We start from the raw sequence: 19,092 nt of genomic DNA, 5'->3' as shown, positions 1-19,092 counted from the left end.
TGGATCGGCCAGTGAATTGGGAACAGATGGAGAGGGGATTCGGCTCCATGCAGCTGAACTGTGCCATTAGCTAAGAATTGGGCTGAAGAAAAGCCCAGGAGCAGTATTTGCTCAATTGCAGCTCAGTGAAGCTGGCTGTTGGATCAGTGAACGCACAGGAGCAGTAGTGTTCTGTCCAGAGTTGCTAGAGAGGTGGAATCATATCGGTAATTGGATGCCTGGCTGCAGCCTCGGGAATCCAGTGGGACTCAGTCTCAGGAGAAGAGATTGAGCAACTGGGAAGCGAGCAGTCGTTGGAGCAGCCTGAGTTAGAGCAGCTGTTGAAGCAAATCATAAGCTATATCCTCGAAAGAGAGGAGCAGAAATCCCTCAGGAGATAGACGTAGTTTTAAAGAATTTTTGTGACTCACTGATGTCTGGGTGGGGTGCTGAGAACATTCAAGGGACCTGTCTTGATTGTGTCTACCATTTAATGTGCAGCTTGTGGTGTGTTCAACCCACAGTTTGCCTGTTAATTCATGTTTATCCTGAATATTTGAGTATGAGGTAGATAGTGTTGACTGTTGACTTGTATAGTAAATGTTCTTCTGTTTGTTTAAAACCATGGAATTTTGTGGATTTATTCTCTTCATCAGTAACTGGGTTTAATAATTTTGTCTACTTTAAAACAAAAGTTGCTGGTCCCTAACCGGACTGTAACAAAATTTGGGGGTCTCCTTGTGCTGACCGTCAAGGACATTATCCAAAAACACATCAGTTTCCGCATCCACCAACTTATTTGACCTGCTTCAGTGCTTTGAATTTATGTTGCTTTTCCAAAACCCAATATTGGATGGACAAAAATTTTCTCCGGGTAAATATTGGGAAGATGGACACCAGCATCTTCAGTCCCTTGTGGATGGCTCAGCTGTAGACATAGGGACGAAGAGGATCAGAAAAGCGATACATTCATACAGGATTCAATAGTTAGTGGAGCAGACAGGTGTTTCTGTGGCTGTGGGCATGATTCATGGATGGTATGTTGTCTTCCAGGTGCCAGGGTCAAGGATGTCACTGAGCAGCTGCAGAGCACTCTGAGTGGGGAGGGTCAATAACCATATGTGGACCATACCGATACCAATGCCATTGGTAGAAAGAAGGATAAGGTCCTGCAGGCAGATTTTAGGGACCTAGGAAAGAAATTACTGAGCAGGACCTGAAAGGTGTGGTGATGTGCAGATTACCCCAGTGCTTTGTGCTAGTGAGTACAGAAGGAGGAGCATAGTACAGATGAATAAGCAGCTGGAGAGATGGCTTAGGTAAAAGAGGGCTTTGATTCCTGGGGCACGGGGACAGGGGAGGTGAGACCTGCACTCGTCGAACATACTGCACCTCAACAGGGCAGGGATCAATATTAAAGTGGGAACGTTTGCAAGTGCTGTTTGGGTAGGCTTAAACTAACTTGACAGGGAGGTGGGCACCTGCGCATAGGTTCAGAAGGGAGAGAAGCAAAGCTGGAAATGGAAAGCAGAAAATCAGTAAGTGAGAGTGGAATGCAGAGGAAACAAAGGCGTTTGGCGGTGCTAATTGATATATTTTTCAATGCAAGAAATTTAGTGAATAAGCAGATGAGCTGAGGGATCGATAACTCGGAAATATGATATAATTGCTGTTACTGCAACACGGCTCAGAGAATTGTAGGCATTGCAGCTAATCATTTCCTGCTTACAGGGTTTTCAAACAAAATTGAAAGGGGATTAAAAAAAAGAGTTTGTGAGCAATGTTGGTTAAGGAAAATTATGCCTCTGAGGAGAGATTGAATTCTAGAAGGATCAGCAAGTGGTACCATAAGGGTTGAACTGAAGAATGAAAAAGGGGCAATCACACTGCTGGGAGTGTACTACAGACCCCCAAACAGTCAGGGGGAGAAATATGTAGATAACTCGCTGAGATACAAAAACAATGGGGCAGTAATTGTAGAGGACTTAAAATACCCTAATATCAACTGGGATAGAATCAGTGTAAAAGGTATAGAGGGTACAAAATCCTTAAGTGTCTAGGAGAATATTTTTGAGCCAGTACATAGCAAGCCCAACAAGAGCAGAAGCAGTTTTGGACTTGGCTTTAGGGAATGAAGTTGGGCAGTGAAAGGGATATCAGCTGGAGAGCATATTAATGGTGATCGTCGTTCAGTTAGAGTTAGAATAGTAATGGAAAAAGAATAACATTTTTCAACTGGGGAAAGACCAATTTTACTAAGTTATGACCTGATTTAGCATTGGTGGACTGGAAATAGGTACAGAAGGTAAATCAATGTCAGAGCAGTAGGAGGCAGTAAGGGAGGAAATAGTGAAATCAGGACAAATATGGTTTAGCAAAGAAAATTAGTGGGACTCCCAAATCCAAAGCATCTTGGATGACAAAGAACATGTAGTATTAATTGTAAATGAACTGTGTTTAATTATATGCAGGTCATGGGCATTAACTGGATTTTGTTAAGCCTCCATAAATAAACAGACTGAAGCTGTGGTTGTTGGGTTAGGCAGTGCATGCTTGTAATGTGTGACTCTAAATAAACATAAGCGTGTAGAGATTGGCTCCAGTTCTATCCTTCACCAACTAGCTTTCTGGATTATAACATACAGAGTAGGATAAGGCAAAAAAGGAAGCTTATATCAGATGCTGGGGACTGAGTACAGTAATATAAAGGATTAACAGATGAGATATGCTAATGTATGACGTAGATGATGATGTACCACTGACGTCAGTCATGTGTTAGACGAGAGAGGCTGGAATGATACCAAGGAGCAACGTGCCTCCTCTGTAACCTGTTTAGATTTTGTATAAATAAAAGTGTTAAGCAGATACCAGAGTACGTCGGTAGTCTGTCTACTAAAGAAGTCCCACGTCTAGAGTCCATAGGAGGACCCATCTCAGAACATGGTGGCTGCAGCGGAGAGCTCAATGTAAAAAAACATTGTTGTTATCGAAGGAACCAAAGAGTGAAGAAAACTTTGATAGCAGCTTGTAAAAAAACTGGGGGAAAGAGGAGGCACACTGGCAAGAGGTAACGATGATCATACCTGGTGAGCAGTCCCTGCCCTTGTCTCGCCCACTTGACTGCCTTCAGGGCCCATGGAGATGCCAGCAGTGGGAGTTATGAAATGTGAAATGCTGTTTTCTCCAGTACTGAGCAGCGTCAGGCTTTCACGAAAAAGAGCAAAAACTTCAAGTCAGTTCCATTCTTTATGCTGTACGTCCAGTAACAGATGACGTTCTTCTAAGGCAGGGCATGCAGGAGTCCACCGTGGATTTTGAGTCCATTCTTAAAGCTGTTGACGCTTATTTTAGTCTGAAGCAAAACTTAGTTATTAAATTAGCATGTTTTAACCAGTGGTCACAGCAAGCTGGGGAGTTGATTGAATTATTTCTAACCAATTTATATCACAGAGCGAGTTCTTGCACGTGCGGGGTGCTGAAGGTTGAGCTAATCTGTGATTGAAGTTATGAATCTCTCAGTTCTTCATGAAGTGTGGCCAGAGGTGACGAATACAGAAGGCACTGCAGCAGACGGTGACCATCCCTGAGAAAGACCTGCTGGACCTGAATCGGCTCTTCCTAGAATGTGATGATGAAGAATCCCTTGTGTACTGAATAATCTCTTGGAGATTGAGGTCCGAGAGGATGATTTCTCTTTTCAGCTGATGGATGCACTGTATGAAGCCTCTGTTGTTTCTAGTGGCTAAGCAGTATTCAGAGCTCAAGTATTGCTGAAAAAGAGAGACATGTAGAAGCTTTTCATCTTGCAATCATTAGCAAGAATACCAATATAAGGGTATATTGCTATACTGTATGTGGAGCAAGTGCTGATTAGTTCGTAAGTGGACTCTGGTAGAGGCGTTGCCATGGAGAATGCACCAGTGATGGTGACTGACAGTTAACTGCCAAGCATTGTTTGAAATTTAAATCAGGCAGCTTGACCCTGATTGGCCAAGGCATTTCCCTGAGGAATGAGGCAGCGAATGGCTATCATTTGTTTTGTTTAGCTGAAACAGGCGCAATGTGTATACATGTTCTTTCTGTCTGCAAAGAATAAGGCCATGTGTACATGTAGTTTCCAGTACATGCAAATGTGCCACACTGTAAGCCCAACTGACCATCTTAATTTGGTTGTCAGCATCATTCTTAGCACACTGGGGATTTTAGCAAAAGTTGTCCAATTGCGGAGTCGCATCTAATGTTGTACTGAGTTTTGCAAGCGTGGACTGATTGGGTATGCCCTGTTAATTGCCCATTGTGAACAACGGCTGGGACATGCCAAAACGAAAACAAAAAATACTGGACAAAATCAGCAGGTCTGATAACATCTGTGAAGAGAAGGACAGAGTTAACGTTTCGAGTCCGTATGACTGTTCTTCAGAGCCGTAGGGACTCGAAACATTAACTCTGTCTTTCTCTCCACAGATGCTGTCAGACCTGCTGAGTTTTTCCAGCATTTTTTGTTTTTGTTTCAGATTTCCAGCATCTGCAGTATTTTGGCTTTATCTGGCTGGGACATGCTGTTGGATACGATCTGCCAGTCTGGGAGCTTACATACCTAGCATCACACTGGCAATGAAATACATATACCACGTTACTCATTTGTGTAATAGGCAAACAACTATTCAGATCTCAGTTTCACTGAACCTACCAATGTATTGCCTACTTATCTCCTGTTGTCCATAAAGAATCTTAGAGAGAATGCCTTGCCTAAGTCCAGGTTAGATTCCACAGAAGATCTCACTGCTAAAGTGCTGGTACCTTCCAGGAATGAAAGTCAATTGCCATGCATGCTTCAGTCCCAGGTGAAAGTCGCCTTCCCTCCAGAGCTGGAGGTCAGCACAGAAGCAGCGGCAGAATTTTTAGCCTTTCTGAAGCTGCAGAATCCTGTACAGCAACCCTGTCCACAAGTTAATTGTTTGCAGGACATTCATCTCATTACAGAAGATGAGCTTGTCTTGACTCCATATTCTCAGCAAGTCTTCCCATTGCCCATAGTGGAGCAACCTCGTACAGAGAGAAGTGTGGCTTTCTTACCACTGCCTACAGGAAGTAGACAGTCCTCCAGAAATATCATTGGGAAATCAAAACAGAAAATGCTGGAAAAACTCAGTCTGATAGCGTCAGTGGAGAGAGGAACAGAGTTAAGGCTTCGAGTCCGTATGACTCCTCTTCAGCTTTTATCATTGAGAAATCATCTCCTCTTCTCTTCCTGACAGTCTTAAAGGAATTTGGTTGCTTTCTCCTTTGTTGTCTAAGTTCATTGAAATTTCGAATCTTCAGTGCCTTTTCAGTCACCTATACAACAGTGGATGATACAGCTATGACAGTCTTTCCTGGAGTTGAAGGTCATCCCTCTTCTGAAGCTCTTTCCCTGTGTGCTTCGAGGGAACAACAAGTTCCTCCGAGTATCCTGAGTTCTTCTCTTCTAGTCCCAGAGGGTCCAAAGGTCGATTCTCTTCAGTCTTTTAGATCAGTTTTCCTTTGAAAAGCCTTTATTGTCCTTGCAGTCCAGTCATCCTGCAACCTACACTCTGCTCCCCAGCTATGCTGCTAAAGTGTTGTCCCATTCTGCAGATGATGATGTCCTACCAGATACAGAAGAAAGTCCTCATGTCTTCAAGACATCTTCCCTAAGGACCCAAAATACTGTGGGAGCTTGAATCCTCCAGGACTGTGACTTGGGGAGGGGGAAAGTAGGAGTTGGAGTTGGCTAGAACCTGCAGTTGTAAAAAGGGAGCTACAGAAATGTAATATAAATAGCTAAAGACATAGTTCCTTGTTGTTGAAAATAGGATAGTATACTTGGGAGGTATAGCGTAAAGGGTTAACAGATGGGATATGTTAATGCGTGACTTAGATGATGTACCAACATCAGAGAGTCATGTATTCGACTCACTTTTTTTCTCTCTCTATATGTACATATATATACATATAGAGAGAGAAAGATTAGAATCGTGCCTAGGAGCAAAATGCCTCCTCTGGAACCTGTTCAAATGTAATACTAATAAACAATTGTTAACCAAACACCAGAGTACACCTGCAGCCTGTCTGCTAACCAAGTCCCACACCTGGAGTCCAAGATAGAAGGACTGTCTCAGAACAAGTACTGCAGAAAGCATGGAAGAGTATGAAATAAAGGTGCGAAATTAAAAGAAATTTGGAAAGCAGAGAGGACATGAAAAAAATCTTGGCAAGTAAAATCAAGGAAAACTCAAAGATGTTTTATAAATGCATAAAGCACAAGAGGCAAACAAAGGAATGAGTAGACTTATTAGAGACCAAAAAGGGAACCTGTGTGTGGAGTTGGAAGACAAAGGGGGAGGGAGTGATGCAAACAATGTAGTTAAAGAGAAATGTAAAATATTGGATGACGTGAATATAGTGAGAAAGGAAGTATTAAGGAATTTAGCATCCTTGAAAGTAGATAAATTGTCTATCCTGTCCCCTATAACTACCACATCCCTTTTCACTTGAACGGCATCCTGTGCCATGGTTCTGTGGCCAGTTTGACCATCCACCCTGCAATCCTTGTTCTCATCCGCATAGGTAGCAAGCACTTCGTACCTGTTGTTCAATGTCAAGGACTGAGGCTCCTCCATGACTGCATCTTGGATCCCCGGAGTTGCCTAACTTGCAGCCAAACCCTCGTGTGCCTGATCATTGACCAACTCTGAAGTTCTACTTAACCCAGGGGGTGGGACTTCACCGGAAAGATGCATGCAGATAACTCCCCCTCCCTGATGAGTTGCAATGTCTGCAGCTCGGACTCCAGCTCAACAACTCTGAGCCAAAGTTGCTTGAGCTGTAGACACCATTAGAAATCATCCAGTATTGCAGTGCTCTCCACAAACTGATATATGCTGCAGTTACAGCGCACCACCTGCCCTGCCTTTTCTATCTAACCCTACAGTATAAGTGATCAAATAAATTTTTTAAAAAAATAACAGTAAGTTATTAGCTGAGGCAAAAAAGAAGCAATCACCAGCTACTGGTGGTTAAAAAAATAAAGAAAAGGAGCACTTCCTTCCCCGTCTACATTGAATTTCTGACACCTGATCGCTCTGTGTTCCACACTCTTCTATGGTTAAGCTAGAACTGTATGACATGTCTGAAACATGAGCTAGGCCACAGCTTATTGTTGGCATCCATCCACCTGCGAAAGATGATGGGAATGCTGCTGTGGTCCTTTATGCCAGTAGTTCAAGTGACTCTCTGCATACACAGGCAAAGTTTGGAAGGAGTAAAACTATTACTCGTCTTTTTGGCTTTTTCGGAGGCATGTGAAATCTTTGTGTGAAATTCATTATTGTATTTTTCTAGTCAATAAAACACATCTACAGATTGTGTGAAAATCTCACATCACTTTGTTTTACTGAAATCCCTGTGGAACAACTTGTAACAACTTGTTGCTGTAAACACATCAATATTTAGCAGCTCCAAGATGTATATAGTCTTAGGGCTTTATGGTTATCTTTTCTCCATTATTTGTATTTTTCTGAGTTGTCACGGTATTTGACACAGTGATACCATCTAGTGGTGAGAATGGGCACATCAGTCTATTCTGGTAGTAAGTGAGGGTGCACTTGACTTCTCATGGCCGAGGGTTAAATATTTTAAACGTTCTCTGTCAAATCTTGAATTTACATTTAATGGTAAGATTTTCTTCCAGTCTAGATGAAGCAACGTGATGTAACCAGGGGCGCTGAGCTGCTGGGCTTTGTTGATAGGTGTGGGAGGCTCGTTGAATATCTTGTGATAAACTGACCTGTTTACATCAGTGCTCTCCTCTTTCAGATAACCTGGAAAATAGGGTCAGTGTCTGTGTGCATGTCTCTGTATCTGTCTTTCCAGGTGCTTTTGTGGGTGAGATTAAATCATCAAAAGTGTGTGGGTTAAGATGTTAGTGATTTCCCTCCTCTCCAGTTAGACATGGCAGCACCACATTTTTAAACAGTTTATTTCTTTGTCTATCCTTATTTTCTATTTAAAAATAAATGGACATAACCAATTAACATGTAACCTAATCGTTAAATATTGATTTAAAATCATAGAATGCTACAGCACAGAAGCAGGCCATTCAACCCATCAAATTTTAGGCATGGTGTTTCTGCTATGGGTGCAATTGGTCAAAATGCAACTAGAATTTGCTGGGCACTCCTTTGGTTTTACCGAGGTGAGGCTGCAGTCAGGTTTCTGTGCATAGACCCCAATTGTCTATGAAAATCTTGCTTTTTTGATTCTGATCAATTTCCAGTCAGCAGCAGGAGTATCAGATCTGCACACGTGGACCGCAGAGCATCAAACCCCCACTTCAGATTGCTGCTTTGTTATTGGAGATAAACTTGTTGAATTTGCAATACAAAATGGGAATAGTGATTGCAGATTAAAGTCTTCTGAAGCAAGTTGGAAAGGCTTTGTGGAGACAATTCCCGGCTTAGTTCAGTTGGTAGTTAAATGGGGTTCTTGAGCCTAGAGTGATGGCCTCAAACCCCATATTGGGTGATGATTTTTTAATATTGTTTGTTATTTATTTACCAAATATTACATTCATTTGTAGAAAATGATAAAAGTTAATAAATAATGCAAGATGGAGTAAGCCTATACATTTTGATGCTTCTCAAAGTCTTTCTGAAAGCATCTGCAAAAAGTCCGATTGAAAAAAAGCCATGCCCAATGTATTCCTGATGAGAATTTTAATACTAATGACTGACAAATGAACAGAACATTTTGGGGAACAGTCAATCCTAACATGATTCTGTTTCAATTTACTCCCTAACACCAGGTTTCAGTTTGCATTTCAAAACTTAACTTAGAATGTCTTGTCTAGTTGCACATGATAAAGTCACAGACTGATTCACTGTATCTGCGCATGTGCAGGAAGTGCTCCCCCTAGTGTTGCAGCACAAATAAACACACAGGTTGCAACGCAAGAGGCCATTTGGTCCTCGATGCCTGTGCTAGCACTCCTATGAATTGGCACAGTTGAGCTGCATAATCATTTGTAACTTGAACAGAGCATTTTCCATCACAAAAAGACATGGGATTGCCAGAAAGTGAACAATTGTTCAACTGACTGATTCAATGCTCTGAGCCTTACTTTTTAATTGGCTTCAATTGACTTCTTTGACCTGCCCTTGGTATATAAGACCTATGATCAGCAGTCAGTTGAAGCTGTGCAGATACACCTTGCTCTGCTGTAATTGATTAATTTTTGACTAATTTAAATTGAATTTGGAATCATTTAAAGTAACAGTGGCAGAAGCACAACAGGGTGAAACTTCAATTGAATGATGGTCACTGCAGATACAGGTCATTAATACCAGATTCATGTGACTGGGTGCCTGTGGGCCTGAGAATCTGAATGTCATGTGATGATCTCAGATACTTGAGTGCAACTAACTTGTGTTATTTAATTTAATTCCACCCAAATTCTGCTTGTAGCCTGGCGGAAATTATGAGGAAATGCAACCCCTGTATCATAAAAATGTATTTGTGTAACGCATTTCATAGCTCAAATGACCCAAAACACTTTGCAGCCAATGAAGTACTTTTGAGGTGTAGCCACTCTTGCAAAGTAGGAATGGCGGAATCCAATTTACACGCAAAAAGCTTCCACAAAGAGAAATATGATAAAGACCAGAAAATCTTTTGATGTTGACTAAGGGATAAATATTGGCCGGAGAGGATAACTCTGCTGCTGCTCTTTGAAATAATGTCATGGGATCTTTTATATCCACCTGAGAGGGAAGATGGAGCTTAATTTTAATATATCATCCAAAACATGAGCCTCTGACAGTGCAGCACTCCCTCAGTGCTGCACTTGAATGTCAGCCTCGCTTTTTGTGCTCAAATTCTGGAGTGTGACTTGAACCCACAAGCTTTTGGCTCAGAAGCAGGAATGCTACTGACTGAGCCATGGTCAATACTATCTCCATTTGAACCACCCAGTCTAATCTTTCTCCTGTTCATACCCATTAATGTTACTCTTCTTCAAACCTCTCAGTGCCTTTTAAAAGATTTAATGGATTTGGCTTCAAAAATGGTTTGTGACTGAGCATTAGTCATTTTAACCATCTCCTGTATGAAGGTTTGATTTATAATTCCTCCAATCTCTGTCAGCTGTGGCTCAGTTGGTAGGACTCTTGCCCCTGAGTCATGAGGTTTTGGAGTCAAGTCCCACTTGAGCATAAAAATCAGGCTGACATCCCAGTGGAGTGCTGCACTGTTGGAGTGACGACTTTCAGATGAGATGTTAAACTGAGTCCTCATTTGTCTGTTGGTTGGATGTAAGGAATCCCATGGCAATATTTTGAAGAAGAACACGGGAGCTATCTCCAGTGATAAAAGCGAAATACTGCGGATGCTGGAAATCTGAAATAAAAACAGAAAATGCTGTAAAAACTCAGGTCTGACAGCATCTATGGAGAGAGAAATAGAGTTAACGTTTCGGGTCGTATGACTCTCCTTCAGATCTGAGTTATCTCCAGTGTCCTGGCCGGTATATATCCCTGATAGCTTCAGAAAAACAGAGCATCTGGTTATTATCACATCACTGTTTGTGGGATCTTGCTTTGTGTAATTTGCTGCATTTGCATTACAGCAGTAACTACATTTCAAAAATGCTACATTGTTGGAGGGGAGGTCTTTTGAATGAGTTGTTAAATCAAGGCCCCTTCTGCCTGTTCAGGCGGTGGATGTAGAAAATACTCCTTTAAAGGTGATAAACTGCAGGTTATTGCTGCCTGTGAATAAGCACTTGCACCAAATTTATTCAAGGATAGGTACATATTCTAGGTTTGTCAACTTTCTTGCACTGCATGCCAGGCTACTGGAGTGGGGCATGAATCAGTTGGACACTGCTGTAAGCAGCCTGGTGGAACTTTGCTCTCTCTCAATGCCTCGCAGCGGTAGCCCACCCTCTCAACGATGTAATTTAATAGAGAATCAGATAAGTATTTGAAAGAGAGAAATATAATAATATCTGGGGGAATGGGTTACAAGAGAGAGCCCTAGCACAGGCACCAGGAACAAAATGGCCTCTTGTCCTGCCCATTCTGTAATTCTATGAAAATCCTTCTTTCAGGGACTGTTTAGAAATGTTGGTGCTGAGTTTATGGTGATGTCCCTTTTCAGAAGTGCCCCAGACACTGAACCCACTGCCTTTGTGAAATCTCTTGGTTTGATACTGTCTGTTTTTGATGCCTGGAGTGCAAACGCCATCAGCTTTGACTGAGGTTCCTTGTTCAGAATTGTCACCACATAGGACGTGAGTCCAAACCAGATTCCAAGGAGTTAGGAAGAGAGATCAGTTTTACCAAAAGTGGCATTGATTGGGGAGCCTCACCACACCTTCTATAGTGTAGGGAAATTCTGGCTGTAGGTACAAGGTGGCTGTCAGCAGGCTTTGGGTTTACTACTAATTACAAATAAGGTATTGCATCTTTACATCTATTACTACCAGTTACCTATAGACTATCAGTGAATTATTGTATGACTGAATTAGAGTGCCCCCAGTAATACCATTCATTATCTGTGAAATTTTGGTGAGTTACTATTAGTTATGGTGGAATCAAGGTTCCTCCCACCTCTGGTGTCCCTCCTGCAAATCACTCCCCCACCTTCCATGTCCCCTCGCCCTCAGTATCCCCTCTGCAAATCACTCCCCCGCCTTCGGTGTCCCCTCGCCCTCAGTACCCCCTCTGCAAGTCACTCCCCCACCTTTGGTGTCCCCTCATCCTTTGTATCCCCTCATCCTCCCTTGGTTTCCACCCCCCACCCCGCCCAGCCCTCGGTGACCCTTCCAGCCCTTAGTGACCTTTTGTCTCCTACTTACGGCCTCCTAGTTCTCTGAACTTCTGGCACGACAACTGCTGGTGTGAAACCATGAGCAAACATACCAAGTTACAGTGATCCAATGTTTGAGGTAAATGCAATAACATTTGCAGACATCCAGGAATAACCCTCATTGGACTCTCTGGTGACTTATCATTCTTAACTGTAAATGTTCTCTTTGTGTGAACAGACAGCTAGATCATTGTTATCTGCCTTCACAGAATCCTGCAATCCTTTGCCCTCCTGAATACATGGTCTGCTTCCTGCACCGACTGATCGCTGCTTTGCGAAGCTACTGGGATGAGTACAGGCGGAGGAATCCATCAGCAATACTCAGTGAAGGTATGGACCAGTGCTTTAATGGTTTATGCAGAATAGTCAAAAAAACTGGCTTGTAGCTTGAGAGATGAGGACCTACAAATCCATTCCAAATGAGTAAACTTCATGCTGGGCTGTTAAGAACTATGAGGAGCAAGAAAACACCATTTGACCTATTGATCCCTTACCGTGGGTTGCCTAGGCATTGGAATAGCAGGTTCTCTTCCCCCCCCCCCCCAACACCGTTCCATATGCGGCCCATATCTAATTATCTTTTCATGGTCTCTCCCCAGCTCCATATGTAGCCTGTGTATGATTATTTTATCCCCTCCTGTGCCACCATTATTCCCTACTTTTGGGACACACAGCACCTTCCCTATGTACCCTGAAAGAATAGTCAGCTTTAATACTATGATACTTGTATTAGTGGCACCAGCTTATGATGTGTGCATCTCATGGGGCAGCCTGCAATCCGGTCATAAGACTCACTGGGAATCACTGCAGCACGCCCAAAAAAATACGGGACTCCCCACTGCTGGCCTTGGTGAATTCTGGCAGGTTTAGTTCTAGGCTTCAGCTGGGTGTTGCAAAACTACTGCATCAAAAGCTGATAACACTAGTATGGTCTCACTTGTAAGGTGTGGCAGCCTGTTGACTGAGAGTGTGCAAGGAGTGGCGGATGTTGACTGTGGGTGTGCAGTGATTGGCAGCCTGTTGACTGTGCAAGGAATGGAGGCCCATAACCCTTGGGTGTGTACTGAGTTACCCTGTTTTTCTGCTTCCAGATGCTTACGTCCCCCCTCAGCTCTTCTTCAATGGGAAGGTGGATTACTTTGACCTGCAGAGACTTGGTGGCCTTCTCTCCCATCTGAAGAAAACTCTGAAAGGTGAGGCACTAGATGCTGGTGAATAACATTCAACCATTCTGACATTGACTTTTCTCGCTCTAGGCCAACCCCCTCCCAGAAATGTTGCTCTGAAAGGATCAAATTTTACTAAGGTTTAGCCTTTCCCATGGGATGTGGCTTCAAAATTTCAGTGGTACCGCAAACATGTTGCATGTCTGGTTGAGTATAATAAAGGTGCACATAATGTTACGTGACTACCCCGATTCAACAGTATGAATTACCAGGGTACCCATTAGAGGAAGGATTATGGTCTCAGGCACGCAAATTACGTGCATAAGAAAAGAACAAAATAGGAAAATAGAAGAGCAATCACAGTGCTGACACACATTATTGAAGCATAGCTCTGGAAGTTTGCTGGTTTAAAGTAGGCCTGTAGGTAATCTGACATGAACACACACATGATGCAAGTGCAAGTGATTTTGCGGGAGGAATATACTCTCGTGAGAAATAGTAAATGCAAAAGGAAGGTCGACCCAAAAGGAAGCAGTTGTTTGGTGGTAGAGAACTTGAGTATTGCTGAAAAAAGAGACATGCTGTCGAAGCTCTTCATCTTGTACTCTTCAGAACAGATTCACAAGAACACCAATAGTAAAGGGAGCAACAGTTTATACTGCTTGAGAAGAGACTGCTGATTGGTTGGCAAGTGACCTCTGGTAGAAACATTGACTTGGAGAATGCACCAGGGAACAGTTAACTGCCAGGCTTTTGTTCAAATTCAAACCAGGCATGCCGACTCTGGTCAAGGCATTGCCATGGGGAGTGAACGAGGGAATGGCTGTCCCTCAAGCTTTTGTTTAGTTGATAAAAAGGCACAATGTGTGGACATGCTCCTTCTGTCTGCAAAGGACAGGGCCCTGTGTGTGAATATATGTATCTTGCAGCATGCATAAGTGAGCCACACTACAAGCTCGACTGATAATCTTAAATTGATTTTCAGCGCAATTCTTAGCACAATCAAGATTGTTTAGCAAGTGTTGTCCAATTGTAGAATCACAACAAATGTTGAGCACTATTTTGCGTTTTACAAGCACGGGCAGTCAAATGAGCTCCTTTTCCTTAAGGTGCTGGTTGAGAAATCTGCCAGTGGGTTCTCTACTACTGTCTACCCCCAGCCTGCCTTCACCAGTCAATATACGCATTGGGATTCCTGCTGTTCCACACGTTATAAGATTGGCCTAATTGGCAACCTCGTAAACAGGGCCCAAGCCATTTGCTCCCCGTGCAAACTTGATGCTGATATAGGGCACACCAAAGCCACTCTCTTACCCTGGCTGCCTTGATTAGATCATTGTTCGCTGTATATCCTGAAAATTCATGAATGAGCTTAAAACTGCTACTTTCAGTTCTGGAAAGTGCCCAGTCTACCTCTGATTACCCTGGAAGGGTAAGGTGCCTCAAAAATTTGAGCAACTGGGCAACAAAAAGGGAAGACCTTGGTTCATGGCTTCATCAGTATGATCCTGAATTTCTTCAAGTGAATAAACAGTCAATAGGAAAGCAGCACGGTATTGAGATGACTATAGGAAAAATTAATATTAAATCAACCATACATATAGAAGAGCAGAATTTGACAGCCTCAGCTTTGAAAGTTGAACAGAATTGCAACCCCCCTTAAACCCGTGCTCAAACCCGCCCCATCAGTAATGAGTGTCCTATCTCACAACCAAGGTGCCTTTCCTTCCCAGTTATTGATTGGAAAATTAATCTCCCTCATCCACAACAGCCTGGTCTAGGTACCAAGTAAGAAACTGGGAGGCTGGGGCAGATGGAGGGAGCAGAGAATTCTCTTGTATCTCATATACCCCTCACACAACAGAGAAAAAAGCTTGGCGTAAAACTTTTTCCCCCCATTGAGCCAATATTGTAAATACTTAGAACCATTGAAAAGTTACAGCACAGAAGGAGGCCATTCGGCCCATCTTGTCCATGCCAGCCCGAGGACACCCAGGTGCCCTTTCTAATCCCACCTTCCTGCACCCGGCCCATAGCCCTGCAGCTTATAGCACTTTAGGTGCAGATCCATGTACTTTTTAAAAGAGTTTAAAGTTTCTGCCTCTACCACCAACTTGGGCAGCGAATTCCAGATACCCACTACCCTCTGCGAAAAAAAGTTCTTCCTCATGTTCCCCTACACCTCCTGCCACTTATCTTGAATCTATGTCTCTTGGTTCTAGAATTCTCCATCAAGAGAAACAATTTTATCCTGTCCATTCTATCTATCCCCTTCATAATGTTGCACACCTCAATAAAGTCACCTCTCAGTCCTCTTTGTTCTAAGGAAAATAACCCCAACCTGTCCAATCTCCCCTCGTAGCTACACTTTTCTAACCCTGGCAACATTCTTGTAAACCTCCTCTGCACTCTCTCCAGAGCTATTATGTGCTTCCTGTAATGTGGTGACCAGAACTGCACATAATACTCCAGTTGTGGCCTCACCAGTGTTTTATACAATTCAAACATTATATCCTTACTTTTATATTCTATTCCTCTGCCAATGAAGGAGAGCATTCTATATGCCTTCTTTACAACCTTGTCTACTTGAACTGCTGCCTTCAGGGACCTGTGTACTTGTACACCAAGATCTCTCACTTCTATCTACCCCTCTTAGTATATTCCCATTTATTTTGTAATCCCTGTAACTGTTTGACCTCCTTAAATGTATGACCTCACACTTCTCTATGTTAAATCCATCTGCCACTTTACCGCCCACTCTACCAACCCATCTATGTTGTTTTGGAGATTATGGCTATCCTCTACACTATCCACTACTCGGCCAATCTTTGTGTCATCTGCAAATTTCCCAATCATGCCCCCCACGTTCATGTCCAAATCGTTAATATATAACACAAACAGCAAGGGTCCTAACACGGAGCCCTGTGGAACACCACTTGAGACAACTTTCCATTCGCAAGGGCATCCATCGACCTTTACCCTTTGTTTCCTGTTACACAGCCAACCTTTTGTCCAGTTTGTCACATTACCCTGAATCCAATGGGCTTTTACTTTCTTGACCAATCTGCCATGTGGGACCTTGTCAAATGCCTTGCCCAAATCCATGTACACAACATCCACTGCACTACCTTCATCAACACTTCTTGTCAATTCCTCAAAGAATTCAATCAAATTTGTGAAGCAAGACCTTCCTTTAACAAATCCATGCTGACCATCCCTGAGTAGTCCATGCCTTTCCACATGACAGTTAATCCTATCTCTCAGGATTGATTCTACTGATTTGCTCAAACTGATGTAAGACTAACTGGCCTATAATTGTTTAGCATTTCCTTTGATCCCTTTTTAAACAATGGAACTATGTTTGCATTTCTCCAGTCCTCCGGTACCTCCCCTGTATCTAGTGAAGATTGGAAAATCATCCTCAGAGCATCTGCTATCTCCTCCCTGACTTCCTTCAGCAGCCTCGGAAACAATCCATCTGGCCCTGGTGACTTATCAACATTCAAGGTTTTCAACCCTTTGAGTACTGACTCTCTCTTTATGACTATCCTGTCCAATATCTCGCAGTGTTCTTCCTGGACTATCTATGTCCTCCTTTTCCTTTGTAAGCACGGAGACAAAATATTCATTCAAAACCCTTCCCACAGCCTCTGCATCTACACACAAGTTTCCATCTTCATCTCTGATAGGTCCCACTTTTTCCTTAACTAACCTTTTGGCATTAATGTATTGGTAAAACATCTTTGGGTTATCTTTAACTTTACTTGCTAATCTTTTTTCATGCCCTCTCTTTGATTTCCTTATTTCCTTTTTGACTTCGTCCCTGCACTTTCTATATTTGTCCAGGCTATTTGCAGTGCTTAGTTCTTTGTGCCTAACGTACGCTTTCTTTTTCTGTTTGATCTTCACCTGTATTCCTCTAGACAACCAGGGAGGTCTGGATTTGGCAGTACCACTCTTATTTTTGTAGGGGACATGTCTACTTTGTACAATTAGGATCTTGCTTTTTAGTGCTTCCCACTGTTTTATCCTCCAGCAGTGCTGTCCAGTCCACCTCAGCCAAGCCCCTTCTCATTTCTGCAAAATTTGTCTTACCCCAATTCAAGACTTTTACCCCTGCCTTATCTCTGTCCTTTTCCCATGGTAATGCTAAATATAACTGAATTGTGATCACTGTCCCCGATATGGTCGCCAACTGTCACTTCACCCACTTGCCCTTCTTCGTTCCCCAAGACTAGGTCTAGAATAGCATCTCCTCTCGTTGGGTTTGTCACTAATTGGTTGAAAAAATTTTCCTGGACACACTGCATGAATTTTTCTCCCTCAGTGCCCCTTATATTGTTTGAATCCCAGTTGATATTAGGATAGTTGAATAGTCCTACTATTATTGCCCTCTTGCTCTTACAAGCAGAAATTTGCCTACATATTTGTTCTTCTATCTCCCTTTCACTATTTGGGGGTCTGTAGTATACTCCCAGTAGTGTGACTGCCCCTTTTTTATTTCTGAGCTCAGTCCATAAAGCCTCGTTTGTTGACCCATTTAGTATATCATCCCTTCTCACAACTGGAATTGATTCTTTAACCATTAGTGCTACCTCCCCTCCTTTTTTATCTCCTACGCTATCGTGTCTGAAGACTCTATAACCAGGGATATTAAGCGCCAGTTTTGTCCCTCCTTTAGCCAGGTCTCCGTTAGAGCAATGACATCCTGCTTCCATGTGTCTACCTGTGCCCTTAACTCATCTACCTTGTTTGTAATACTCCTTACATTGAAGTATAAACAGTTTAACCCCGACAATTTCCCTTGCTGGACACTTCTTAAACTTTGCTTCCCCTGTAACTCCATGTCTATCACAACGTCCCTAGCTAATGTTCTACCTCCATTTTTCTGATCTGAATCTGACTATCTGATCCTACTCCTGGGATCCCATCCCCCTGCCACACTAGTTTAAATACTCCCCAACAGAACTAGCAAAAGCCCCCGCAAGGATACTGGTCCCATCTCTGCCTGGGTGCAGCCCGTTCGGTTTGTACAGGTCCCACCTTCCCCAGAACCGACCCCAGTGCCTCAAGAATCTGAATCCCTCCCGGCTACACCATCTCTCCAGCCACGTGTTCGTTTGGTCTATCCTCTTATTCCTGCTGTCGCTAGCACGTGGAACTGGGAGTAATCCTGAGATTACTACATTTGAGGTCCTGCATTTTAATTTATCTCCTAACTCCCTGTACTGAGCTCGCTGGTCCTCATCCCTTAGTTTACCTATGTCGTTGGTACCAATGTGTACCACGACCACTGGCTGCTTTACCTTCCCTCCCCAGAATGTCCTGCAGCCGCTCCATGACATCCCGGACCCTGGCACCAGGGAGGCAACATACCATCCTTGATTCACGTTTGCGGCCACAGAAGCGTCTGTCTGTGCCCCTAACTATTGAATCCCCTATCACTATAGCCCTGCCACTTGTTTTCCTCCCGCCCCTCTGAGCAGCAGAGCCACCCACGGTGCCGTGAACTTGGCTGTTGCTGCTTTCCCCTGAGAGGCCACCCCCCCCCAACAGTATCCAATGTGGTATATCTGTTAGAGAGGGGGATGACCACAGGGGACTCCTGCACTGCCTTCCTGAGTCTTTTACTGTTCCTGATGGTCACCCATTCCCTTCCTGCCTGTGTAATCTTCACCTGTGGTGTGACCACCTCACTAAACGTGCTATCTACAACTTGCTCAGCATCGCAGATGCTCCACAATGAGTCCACCCGTAGCTCCAGCTCCGAAATCCGGTTAGCTAGAAGCTGCATTTGGACACACTTTCTGCACACATGGTCAAGCGTCCCTCATTTCCCACATCCTGCAGGAGGAGCATATCATGGGTCTGAGTTCTCCTGCCATGACGTCCCTCTCGATTAAGCTAGTTACTCCCTTAAAAAATACGCTAGCTCGGGGCCTTATTTATGTTAGCTAGGAACCTTGTTTCTTGACTAATTATACTTGTACAGTACTACTCTATACTTTTTTTTTAGCTCCTACCTCAGTAGTAAGCAAGGAATAGCTTTAATAGATTGAAA

General features: G+C 43.2%; 1 protein-coding gene across 1 annotated transcript in view; it reads left to right on the top strand.

Moving 5' to 3' along the window:
- rnf123 (ring finger protein 123) overlaps nt 1-19,092 on the top strand; it is a 440,342-nt gene that overhangs the window by 107,417 nt on the left and 313,833 nt on the right. Inside the window, exons 20-21 of the mRNA XM_078543856.1 lie at nt 12,075-12,195; nt 12,957-13,058. Of these exons, the coding sequence (XP_078399982.1) occupies nt 12,075-12,195; nt 12,957-13,058 (223 nt within the window). The remainder of the gene's footprint in view (nt 1-12,074; nt 12,196-12,956; nt 13,059-19,092) is intronic.

Source organism: Cetorhinus maximus, chromosome 6, assembly GCF_964194155.1.
Source record: "Cetorhinus maximus chromosome 6, sCetMax3.hap1.1, whole genome shotgun sequence".
Lineage (NCBI taxonomy): Eukaryota > Metazoa > Chordata > Chondrichthyes > Lamniformes > Cetorhinidae > Cetorhinus > Cetorhinus maximus.
This window is presented reverse-complemented; position numbering and strand designations above follow the sequence as displayed.